Source organism: Meles meles, chromosome 20 (genome assembly GCF_922984935.1).
Source record: "Meles meles chromosome 20, mMelMel3.1 paternal haplotype, whole genome shotgun sequence".
Taxonomy (NCBI): domain Eukaryota; kingdom Metazoa; phylum Chordata; class Mammalia; order Carnivora; family Mustelidae; genus Meles; species Meles meles.
Genome location: NC_060085.1, coordinates 12688950 through 12701751, shown reverse-complemented (window position 1 = coordinate 12701751; position 12802 = coordinate 12688950). Strand labels below are relative to the sequence as shown.

Here is a 12802-nt window from a genome sequence, read left to right as displayed (position 1 = left end):
CCTTAAGGAACTCAGAGGAGGCCGAGGCCCCGGTGGGTGGGTAAGTGAATGGTGGACTCCACCTCATTCTCTGCCAAGGTCACTGTGTCCCCTGAGGTCCCACCCCAAGGTTCCAGGCACCCCACCTTTGTGGAAATTACCCTGGGTCCCACAGAACCCGTGTCAAGCCCAGCTCAGCGTCTACCTCCATCCCGTTCTTCCTCTGTGCCCAGGCTGAGTGCTGGCCCCACTGACCAGCCAGGAACCTGGGCCAGAGATGCCAGCGGCAGCCTGGTCTCCTTCCGCCCCCTCATGAATCCTGATGCTTCTACGTGACCTTCCTCTTCTTCCTCTCCTCCCAGGGCCCCACTGAGTTCTCGTCTTATCACTGTTCCCCTTCAATCCTGCCCCTTCTCTGGGCTCTTTGGGGACAGGCTTCTCCTTCTGGAGGAGCCTCCATAATGGCCACCGCCACGCTGAAATGACCTCTCTCTTGCTGAGAAGCCTGCGCTGGCTCTGCTTGGCCCCGCTGCTAACAGTGAACATTTCTTCCACGCCTGCGGTGCACCCGACACCCCTGCAGGGAGTTTGACTTTGTCTTACTTAACCTTACGTACTAAAGCCTTACTTAACAAGGCTTTGTCTAACTTAACCCTCTAAGAGGGCCACTCGGACCCCCCTTTCTAGGAAGAAGAAGCTTGGGGAGGTCAACCCACTACCCACCTCCCAGTCTCTCTTGTTCCAAAGCTCCTCAGTCTCTCCACTGAGGACCCAGAGCTCGACCCTCTGAGCAGGACTCATACTCGCTGGACACTTCCCGTTTTGTCTTGTTTTCATTGTACAGACAGGAGACTTGAGCCCAGAGAGGCAGAGTCACTTCCTTGAGGTCAGCCAGCAAGCCTGGCTGGAGACTCCACAGCCCCCGCTTGCTGTTGACCTGCCCTGACTGCCTCCGTCTCCCCCACTCACCTGTGGAAGGTGTCCCCTCCGCTGCCAGGATGCCTGGTCAAAGGGAGCCAGCTTCTGCTGAGAGAGCGCTGTGGGCCACCTGTGATGTAGAGGCAAGTCTTTGGCCTCACAGGGGGGAGCTGGAGGACCTGATGGAGCCAAATGTAGCCCTCCATCCCACTCCTCGGGCCCAGTCCCTCGTGTCTTGTTAAGCACCTGCTAATTGCTCGCCCCACACTCTGTCCCTGCTGACTTCTTCCCTCCACTGCTGAGCTGGTGGGGGAGGGCCCGGGCTCTGGGCCTCTTCGGGGGGACCTTCCCCCAGGGGTGGCTGGTGCCCAGCAGATTCCCACAGGTCTGCTGGAGTTGCCTCACCGCCGGGCCAGGTCCGTGGCTCCCCATCGCTGGGAGCAATGGCCTACTGACCTTTATTTCCTCATTAAGGTGAAATTCACGCGACCCAGGATTAACTGTCTGGAAGTGAACGCTCCCGTGGCATGCGGCACAGTCGTGATTTTGTGCAACCGCCACCTCTCTCTGGTTCCAGGACATGTGCATCCCCCCATCCAGAGGGACACCCCGTCCCCCTGAGCAGTCACTCCCCAGCCCCCTCCGCAGCCCCCGGCAACCACCAGGCTGCTTTCTGGCTCTGTGGGTTACTCACTCTGGACATTTCACAGACCCAGGGTCCTACACCGTGGGGCCTTTTGTGCCCGGCTTCTCCCTTAGCACGGTATTTCCACCGTGCACCCTCCGTATAGCCTGAGCGAGAGCTTCCTTCCTTCCTATGGCCCAGTAGTACTCCGCTAACAGACAGTCCTCGAATGTTAAGGGAGTGCCATTCCATTGAAGAAGGAACCACGCTTTGTTAATCTGTCACCATGGACGTTCGGGGGCTTGCGTCCTCTGGGCTGCTGGGAAGTGTGCTGCGGAGAACGTCTGTGCACCGGCATCTCCTCCCTCCCCGTTGTTACTTCTGCGGGGAATGGCCAGACACGCCAACGGCTGAGCCATCTACGGGTCTTGGTTTAACCTTCTGAGGAACTGCCAAACTGTTTTCCACAGCGGCTCCCCCGTTTTGTGCCCACCCCCCACCTCCGCAGGGCACAAGGTCCCGATCTCGCCACATCTCACCAAGCCTCCTCTGTCCTTCTTAGGAGCGAGCGGTGTGAAGCCTTACCTCCTCACGGTCTGACTCGCATCTCCTCTCATGAGGAATCCAGTTGAGCATCTTTTCATGCTCTGAATACCTTTGAGCTTCCACATCTACCGGTAAAATATATTTGGGCACCCACCCCTGCCCCCCCTGCCCCCTCCACTATATGAACATTTCTTTAAAAGCTAAGCATTGCACCACCATGGAATGCTATGAGCATTGTGAAACACTCCTCCCAAACTGAAGACAAAAAGAGAAGCTCTTGGGATGAAATAAACTCTTGGTTACTTCAAATAACCCTGACAGGAACCCTGACCATAGCTAATACTTAAGGTAACCTAGGGCCAAGTTCATAGCTAAGGGTATGGAAAGAAACTCTTATTAGAAGGTATCCAGGTGGTTCAGCCTGTTGAGCACCAGACGCTCGGTTTTGTCTGAGGTCCTGATCTCAGGGTCCTTGGATGCAGGGGTCTGCCCTGGGGTCTGTGGCTCAGTGGGGGGTCTGCTTCCAGAGTCTCTCCCTCTGCCCCTCCCCCAACTAGTGCTAAGGATGGAAGTGATGCCAGCAGCATTCTCTGGTTGGCAGTGGGGACCTCGTGCAGTCTTTCATGTCACAGGGTCATTTTTTACAAGATTTTATTTATTTATTTATTCATTTATTTGTTTATGAGAGAGAGTGAGCACGCATGGGCAAGCAGGGGGAGCAGTAGGCAGAGGGAGAAGCAGGATCCCCATTGAGCATGGAGTCCCATGCAGGACTGGGTCTCAGGACCCTGGGATCATGACCCAAGCCAAAGGCAGACATAATGGACTGAGCCCCCCAGGCACCCCAGGAGTGGGCTACTGATACAAGTGACATTCAGGATGGTTCTCAAGGGAATTATGCTAATTAAAAGAAGCCAATATCAGAAGGTCGCGTATTATATTTCTGTGCATGACTGTCTTGAAACGTCAGAATTTGGAGAGTTATATTGACCAGAGTATGTTGCCAAGGGTTAGGAAGGGAGGGTTGACTATAAAAGGGAGGCACGGCGGTTTCTTTGGGAGGGTAGAATAGTTCTGTGTTCTGACTGTGGTAGTAATTACATGAATCTACACAATTTCATAAAATGTTTCAAAGCAATTGAGTGCGTATAAAAAACTGATGAATTCCCCCCCCCAAAAAAGGTATTTAGTTAATAGAATTGCAGCACTGTCAATGTCCTGGTTCTTATAAATGTACCATAATTATATAGTATTAAATATATACAAATCTATAATTATATATATTTTAATGTAATGTATAATTATTTTTTAATATGTTTTTATATATAATTATATCATTATAAAATGGTTTCGTTGGGGGAAGCAGATTGAAGGATGTACAAGATCTCTTCATCTATGTGCGACTTTTATGTGAGTCTAAGATTATTTAGAAATAAAAACGGTTTAAAAAGTAGAAGGGAAGTGTACTTTGTTAATATTTTCTATTTCACCAGATGGACTCCTAAGCTCTCACCCTATTTCGACGTGCATTAATGCAACTTCATGCCCCGAATGAGTAGATTTACAGGTCGTTTAACCATTTTTATATCCACCAATCATCAAAAATGAGCCTGTGGCTTGAAAGACTGCACGAGGACCCCACTGCCAACCAGAGAATGCTGCTGGCATCACTTCCATGCTTAAAATGAACTCTGTGTCAGCCCCATTGTGAAGGGGAAAGGCAATGACAAAGAAATCAGTTGTGATTGGAAATAGTCAAACATTTTTCAATTGTCAAAAAGCCCACGTGATAAGGGGATTTTTTCCTTTCTTAAAATATTTATTTATTTATTTTGGAGAGAGAGAGAGAGAGCTCCTCAGTACTAGTTGGGGGAGGGGCAGAGGGAGAGACTCTGGAAGTTTGGGAGGAGTGTTTCACAATGCTCATAGCATTCCATGGTGGTGCAATGCTTAGCTTTTAAAGAAATGTTCATATAGTGGAGGGGGCAGGGGGGGCAGGGGTGGGTGCCCAAATATATTTTACCGGTAGATGTGGAAGCTCAAAGGTATTCAGAGCATGAAAAGATGCTCAACTGGATTCCTCATGAGAGGAGATGCGAGTCAGACCGTGAGGAGGTAAGGCTTCACACCGCTCGCTCCTAAGAAGGACAGAGGAGGCTTGGTGAGATGTGGCGAGATCGGGACCTTGTGCCCTGCGGAGGTGGGGGGTGGGCACAAAACGGGGGAGCCGCTGTGGAAAACAGTTTGGCAGTTCCTCAGAAGGTTAAACCAAGACCCGTAGATGGCTCAGCCGTTGGCGTGTCTGGCCATTCCCCGCAGAAGTAACAACGGGGAGGGAGGAGATGCCGGTGCACAGACGTTCTCCGCAGCACACTTCCCAGCAGCCCAGAGGACGCAAGCCCCCGAACGTCCATGGTGACAGATTAACAAAGCGTGGTTCCTTCTTCAATGGAATGGCACTCCCTTAACATTCGAGGACTGTCTGTTAGCGGAGTACTACTGGGCCATAGGAAGGAAGGAAGCTCTCGCTCAGGCTATACGGAGGGTGCACGGTGGAAATACCGTGCTAAGGGAGAAGCCGGGCACAAAAGGCCCCACGGTGTAGGACCCTGGGTCTGTGAAATGTCCAGAGTGAGTAACCCACAGAGCCAGAAAGCAGCCTGGTGGTTGCCGGGGGCTGCGGAGGGGGCTGGGGAGTGACTGCTCAGGGGGACGGGGTGTCCCTCTGGATGGGGGGATGCACATGTCCTGGAACCAGAGAGAGGTGGCGGTTGCACAAAATCACGACTGTGCCGCATGCCACGGGAGCGTTCACTTCCAGACAGTTAATCCTGGGTCGCGTGAATTTCACCTTAATGAGGAAATAAAGGTCAGTAGGCCATTGCTCCCAGCGATGGGGAGCCACGGACCTGGCCCGGCGGTGAGGCAACTCCAGCAGACCTGTGGGAATCTGCTGGGCACCAGCCACCCCTGGGGGAAGGTCCCCCCGAAGAGGCCCAGAGCCCGGGCCCTCCCCCACCAGCTCAGCAGTGGAGGGAAGAAGTCAGCAGGGACAGAGTGTGGGGCGAGCAATTAGCAGGTGCTTAACAAGACACGAGGGACTGGGCCCGAGGAGTGGGATGGAGGGCTACATTTGGCTCCATCAGGTCCTCCAGCTCCCCCCTGTGAGGCCAAAGACTTGCCTCTACATCACAGGTGGCCCACAGCGCTCTCTCAGCAGAAGCTGGCTCCCTTTGACCAGGCATCCTGGCAGCGGAGGGGACACCTTCCACAGGTGAGTGGGGGAGACGGAGGCAGTCAGGGCAGGTCAACAGCAAGCGGGGGCTGTGGAGTCTCCAGCCAGGCTTGCTGGCTGACCTCAAGGAAGTGACTCTGCCTCTCTGGGCTCAAGTCTCCTGTCTGTACAATGAAAACAAGACAAAACGGGAAGTGTCCAGCGAGTATGAGTCCTGCTCAGAGGGTCGAGCTCTGGGTCCTCAGTGGAGAGACTGAGGAGCTTTGGAACAAGAGAGACTGGGAGGTGGGTAGTGGGTTGACCTCCCCAAGCTTCTTCTTCCTAGAAAGGGGGGTCCGAGTGGCCCTCTTAGAGGGTTAAGTTAGACAAAGCCTTGTTAAGTAAGGCTTTAGTACGTAAGGTTAAGTAAGACAAAGTCAAACTCCCTGCAGGGGTGTCGGGTGCACCGCAGGCGTGGAAGAAACGTTCACTGTTAGCAGCGGGGCCATGCAGAGCCAGCGCAGGCTTCTCAGCAAGAGAGAGGTCATTTCAGCGTGGCGGTGGCCATTATGGAGGCTCCTCCAGAAGGAGAAGCCTGTCCCCAAAGAGCCCAGAGAGGGGGCAGGGTTGAAGGGGAACAGTGATAAGACGAGAACTCAGTGGGGCCCTGGGAGGAGAGGAAGAAGAGGAAGGTCACGTAGAAGCATCAGGATTCATGAGGGGGCGGAAGGAGACCAGGCTGCCGCTGGCATCTCTGGCCCAGGTTCCTGGCTGGTCAGTGGGGCCAGCACTCAGCCTGGGCACAGAGGAAGAACGGGATGGAGGTAGACGCTGAGCTGGGCTTGACACGGGTTCTGTGGGACCCAGGGTAATTTCCACAAAGGTGGGGTGCCTGGAACCTTGGGGTGGGACCTCAGGGGACACAGTGACCTTGGCAGAGAATGAGGTGGAGTCCACCATTCACTTACCCACCCACCGGGGCCTCGGCCTCCTCTGAGTTCCTTAAGGGTATGCGGGGACGTGTGTGTGTGTGTGCGTGTGTGTGATATTTCAGGTGTTCCAAAGAGCATAGGTCAGGGGCACCTGAGTGGCTCTGTCAGTTAAGCATCTGCTTCAGCTCAGGTTTTGGTCTTGGGTCCTGGGATTGAGCCCGTTTTGGGGTCCCTGCTCAGTGCAGATCTGCTTCTGCCCCTCCTACACTCCGGATCTCTCTCCCTTTGTACACTCTCTCAAATAAATTAATGTTATCTTTTAAAAGAGCATAGATCATACTTCAGGCTGGAGTCTGGCTTGTATTCATCATGCAGATTAAGAAGTAAAACATCCCTGTACATCCCCCCTCCGTTCCCCTCCTCCCATACGCCTGTGTCACACCCCTTCCTCCCTCCCTCCCTCTCCCTGGTTCTGAGATAAGGACATCCTACAAGGAGCATGGATCACCCCCACCCACGTTTGCACCGTTACTCTCCGGGACGTATCCACGAGCGATCCACAGAATCGTGGGGCCTGTCTTTAAACTTCACGTTGCAACGTGATTCTACCCACATCCTTCTGTGGTTTTCTTCTGTCCCTGCTTTCGAGATTCCTCCTGACCAGTGAGAGCTTTTCCACGATTCCTCCATTCCTGTGACTATGGAAATGTCCACGGAGTAAGAGTGTCCCAAAGAATGTATGCACCCCTACTGTGCACTACTCGTTCCAAACCTCCCTGAACAAGTCTCACCACGCACCTTCTAGAGAATTCCTCTGCGGTGGAATTGCAGGGTTAGGCGGGGTCCCTGTGTTTGCCATTATCTCAGAATTCTAGTCCGCAGATTGGGGAATGCCAGACTGAAGATGCTCCATCGGTGGTCCACGACTCCACTACCAAGTGTAACAGGTGTAGGGATTGAGGGTGAGAAATGGTCTGCACGCTTGGCTGCTGTCCACTGATCCTGCTGGTGTGTTGTGGGGAAGGAATGGTGTGTCACTGATGGAAAGGATGCGGCAAACAGGTGGGTGGATGGGGTCCTGTTGCAGGAAAGAGTGGGAAGAATCCACGAACGTCTGACTAAGGAGAGGGGATGATGTCAGAGTGCAGTGGAAGGGTTGGCCAGGATCAGAACCCTGGACAAGTCTCAGGTTTCCTTTCTGATTGATCCAGGATGGCCATGCAAGGGGCAAATGTCACCTCTGTCTCTGAGTTCCTGCTCCTGGGGCTCTCAGAGAACCCCAAGCAACAGCAGCTGCTGTTCATCCTCTTCCTGACTATGTACCTGGTCACGGGACTGGGGAACCTGCTCATCATCCTGGCTATCGCCACTGACCCCCGACTCCACACCCCCATGTACTTCTTCCTGGCTAACTTGGCCTTTGTGGACATCTGCTTCACCTCCACCACCATCCCCAAGATGCTGGCCAACCACGTGTCAGGGCACAAAGGGATCCCTTATGCAGGCTGCCTCACCCAGATGTTCTTCTTCATCTGGTTTGCTGGCATCGATAGCTTCCTGCTGAGCGCCATGGCCTATGACCGCTATGTGGCCATCTGTCACCCTCTGCACTATGCCAGGTCTGTAACACCACAGCTCTGTGGCCTCCTGGTGGCTGCATCCTGGACTGCAGCCTTCGGCAATGCTCTGACCCACACTGTGTTATTGACTCGCCTCTCATTCTGCACCCACAACCGGGTGCCCCATTTCTTCTGTGACCTCAGCCCTCTACTGAAGACGGCCTGCTCTGACACCTTTCTCAATAATGTGATGGTGTACACCATGGGTGCCCTACCCACTATCACTCCTTTTGTGGGCATCTTGGTCTCCTACACATGCATCTTTGCCACGGTGTTGAGGATCCCCTCCAGGAGAGGCAAGCAGAAGGCTTTCTCCACCTGTGGCTCTCATCTGTCTGTGGTGTCCCTGTTCTACGGGACACTCATTGGGGTTTACTTCAGCCCCACGTCCTCCCACACGGCCCAGAAGGACACAGCCGCTGCGGTGATGTACACTGTGGTCACTCCCATGTTGAACCCCTTCATCTACAGTCTACGCAACAGTGACATGAAGGGGGCCTTGGGGGCCCTCATCAATAGGAAGACAGTTTTTCTTCAGTGACCATAGCACTGGCATGTTTGACGGCCCAAATCCAGTGCCCATCCGTACGAAATTTTCTTGCACGGTCCCGAGGTTAGATGTTTCCTTCATATCGCTCTCTGTGGTTCTCTGTGTATTACTTCATTCTTCCAACAACTACTTCTTGAACATCTGTAATCTGTAGACACTGTTTTACGGGCTGAAAGTCCAGCAGGCAACAAACAAAATCCCTGCCCTTGTAGTGCTCCCACTGCAGCCTGAAGACTACACCGTGGTTAAAGGAAGTGCTTGGCAAACTCGAGAGACCGGGTTACAAGCCCCACCTTGGGTAACGTTCAGGTTTATCTGCTCTAATACAAAGTTGCAAATGCAGAGGCTCAGAACTTGTTAGATTTTGCAAGCTGAACTCTTTGTTTCTGTAACAACACAGTTTCTTCAAAAACCCAACGGAGACATCGGGTCTACTTGTTTCTAGTATGTTCCATTGTGAGGCACCAGATCCAATGTGGTAGTAATCCAATTTCTAGCCAGAGCTGTTGTGTTTATTGATTTTGTAATATTTGCTTCCTTGAACCACCTACATTTTGGTCACTCTCAGTTAATGGTCTTCTGAAACAATAGCCTTGGGTAGGAGGCAAGATCCTTATTTATACTCTTTTGGAGGACAGGAAGCTCTTGGATCTTCTAACCTCTTGATGTTTCTAACTTTGAAAAGTGGCCAGTTCTGGTCTGGGATCATCTCATTCTTATGATTCCTTGCTGCAAAGCAGCGAGAAGCAGCCAACTCACAGTGACATCATAGCTCTTTCCAATCACTTCTAGACACACAGGCTCAGTGAACGAACAATCTACCTTCCAGGTTATCACCAGTGACGGTTTGTCAGATGTTGGTCTTTTGCCATAACAGGTGTCTCCCGCTTTCCAGCCTGTGACATTTGTGTCCTTACCACCAGACCACTCAGCTCATGCAACTAAGTTTTCAATTTTGTGACATCAGCATCTCACTTCTGCTCCATTTTCTGTTTTAATCCGATGACTAGCTTATGTGCTATATTAGTTTCCTGGGGATTTTGCTTTTAAAAAAGGACCACGAAGGAGTGACTTACACAGGAGTTTGTTGTCTCATGGTTCTGGAGGCCAGAAGTGGAAAACCAAGGTGTTGGCAGGTGGGTTTCTTCTGAGGTTGTGAAGGAGAATCCGTCTGAGCCTCTGTCCTCGCTGGTGAGAGCTGGTGCTCTGCTGGCCATCTTTGGGGTCCCTTAACTTGCAGATCATGCTTCATCTCTACGTGGCATCCTCCTTGTGCATGTCTGCCTGCAAATGTCCCCTTTTAATTTTTTATTCATTTTTTTAAAGAATTATAATTAACATAGTATTATATTAGTTTCAGGTATACAATGTAATGATTCGGTAAATTGTCCCCTTTTTAGAAGGACACCAATTCCCTTGGATTAGGAGTCCACCCAACTCCAGTATGACATCATCATAACTGTTATATCTAGCAACAATCCTATTTCCAAATAAGCTCACATTCAGAAATAGTGGAGTTTGGACTTAAAATAGGCATTTGGTGAGGGAAGATAATTCAACCCATAACATTTGCTAAAAAAAAAAAAAAAGAAAAAAGGACTCGAAAGGAATATGGCTTGAGTAAGGTAAAAGTTAATTTTCTCTCATGTGACAGTCGACGTTTTAGATCAGCGGGTGACTCTGTTTTAAATCATTCACAGACCCAAGTTCCCCATGTCTTATTTCTGGCCCATTTCCCAGAAATTGTTATTACTATATTACTACAAAAAGACAAACACTCAGAGAGCAAGGAGGCAAGCACCTGCTCTCAAAGCACCACGTACGTCTCGCATCCTGTCCACTAGCTGGAAGAGAGACCAGGAAAGGTGGTGGAGCTGGCCCACTGTGCTGCCAGGCTCTGATCCTCTTACTACAGAAGAGGGAGAGGGTAGACTTTTGCGGAGAGCTAGCAGTCCACCTTCCTTCCCTCTGGCCGCCAATTCCATGACAGCATTCTCCTGCCCCACCCAGGGAATCCACCTTATACCTCTCCCTGAAGTCAGCCAGAAGTCCCAGCTGTCTGCGAGCCTTCTGTCCATTCTCTAATTACTATTAATTTAAAAGTTCTTTGGAGATAAAAATTAATGTATATGAAAGTTCTGTGTCCTCCCTGCATGCAGGGACACTCTTGGGCAGAACTCTTCCGTGTGGAGTGTGTGTGTGAGCACCATTCTCATTATTGTCCGTGTGAGTGGTGCCCCCTGAGGTGAGCATAGTGCATGCAACCTGTTCCACTCTTGCCAGCAGCCCAGCCCGATTCTCACTGGAGCACCTTGTCTGCCCCATGTTGACAATAGCTGATGCTGATCTGTTATGGTGGGATGTAGTCCCTCACTTGCTGGGTGACAGGATCCCTTACAGTGGACCTTGCCAGTCTCCTCTGCACAGTTCCTATCTCCACTCTATCCTAAACTCATGCTTTCTTAAGTCTTTGCGCCTTGGCATATGCGGTCCCTCAGCTAGGAAAGCCACCATGGATTAACGATTCTTTATCCTCTGCTCTCCATGCCAAGTTCAAGCCTCTTTTCTAGGACATTTTCCTTCATTGTTCATCAGCTCTCGGGATCCTCTCTGTGACACATCTCTAAACATTTAGGCTGGATGTGTCTGTGTCCATCTCTGTGGACTAGACCAGACTAGAACTTCTCAAGGGCCGAGTCTGGGTCTGAACTTTCTCTGCTGTCTCAACACTATTTGGCACAAGACTGGGAAGAGAGAGCCAGCAGGAGAAGAGGGGACTCTTGTTGGAAAAAATAAGCGTGAGTTTAAGAATTTTGACAACTAATATTCAGAGTTTGGCAATGGAATTGTAGGAATTTTGATTTGGATTAGAAGACTGGACAAGAACAGGTTTATCATTCTCATGCACCTGTTTGGTCTTTCCTTCCTTCCCTCAATCATTCCTTCATTCAATTATTATTGAGCACCTACTATGTACCAAGGTCTGGGCCAGAGGAGCAAAGACAGCATCTTTGCCCCTCATTTGAATGGAGAAGACAGACAGAAACCCAATACTTGCACACACAATAAATTTATGGTTACAGCGTGACATGGGCTCTGAAGCATCTGATGCTAGGAGCGAGGGTAATAGGAGCCCGAGTTGGGGGTCAGAGAAATCCTCCCTGAGGAGGTGGCCTTCAGCTGAAACGGGAAGGATGAAAGGGAGTGGAATTAGCCAAAGTAGGGAGGGAAGAGTGATTCAGGTCAAAGGTACACCAGATGTGAAGGCAAAAGGCTGGACAGGACATCCCAGGGCACCTGTACTCCTAGAGGTCCTGTCCTGCCTCATAGCAAGCATTTTAACAAGCCACTCACAGTAAATGTATTTCTTCTTCTGTTTAAAAAAAAAAGTAGAAAAGATCGTTATGCTTCTGAAATTATTTAGGTGCCGTGAAAATTATTGCACCCTTTGCTTATTGGGCACCCATGGGTATTCTTGCAGATAGAGAACCTCTAACCCACAGATAACTTTCCAAATGTAATGACATTTTGGGGGAATGCTAAGGTTAACAATGAACGAAGTCGACATCATGCTACTTAAGAAAAAATTTCCTCCAAGCGTTTATTGATTTTGATTTTTGTAGCCTTGCTTTTATGTCTTCAAACATTAGAGTGTGGGGTTTTCAATGTTTTCTTCCAGGTCTTGAATATTCTTAGACTTCTAAAAAACCTTCTGGTGCGGCGATGTACTTGCGCCCCCCAGCGTCCATACTGGGAAGCGCACCCTTCGAGGATGCAAAGCCACGCCCATCCTGGGGCTGCAGGAAAGTCAATCCGCAAACCACTGATGGCCTCTCGGCTCCCCAACCCTTCTCTCATAGTTGTTCCCATCCCTTGAAACCCAAACTGCAACTAGAAGGAAGTGTCCTCCTCCCCGACACAAGATTCCTGTCATGCCTCTCTGCCTTTGCAAAATGAATTTCCCTCTCCATTCTTTTACTTATTTATTTTATTTCTAAACTAGTTTGATCGAGGTATCATTATTATATGACAAACGGAACATATTTAGAGCCTACGATCTAATAAGTTCTGATGTGTGTGTACACGTATACTTTTAAGATAATAATTATTTATAATAATAATTTTTAAGTATATGACATACAAATAATATAAAATTAAAATAATAATTTCAAACTTATGAAAGAGTTGCAAGAATTTTACAAAGAGTTCTTTCATGTCCTTCTCCTACTTTGAGATTGTTCACCCTTCTTTTTCACATTTTCTTTATAGCGCCATCTCTGTATAAAAACACATTTTTTTTTCCTGAACCACCTGAGGGTAACTTGAAGACATAGTGCCCCTTTACCCCTAAATACTTTATGCGCATTTCCTAAGAACAAGGGCATTCTCTTATGCAACCAGAGCAAATTTATAAAATTC

General features: G+C 50.0%; 1 protein-coding gene across 1 annotated transcript; it reads left to right on the top strand.

The window, feature by feature from the left end:
• Positions 1-7426: 7426 nt before the first annotated feature.
• Positions 7427-8374, top strand: LOC123933005 (olfactory receptor 1361-like). Its single transcript, XM_045991845.1, has one exon. The coding sequence runs from the start codon at positions 7427-7429 to the stop codon at positions 8372-8374; it is 948 nt and encodes a 315-aa protein (XP_045847801.1).
• The last annotated feature ends 4428 nt before the right edge of the window (positions 8375-12802 follow it).

Bases quoted from the DNA above. Each gene is read 5' to 3' on its own strand.
- LOC123933005 (XM_045991845.1), top strand. From the start codon at position 7,427: ATGGCCATGCAAGGGGCAAATGTCACCTCTGTCTCTGAGTTCCTGCTC.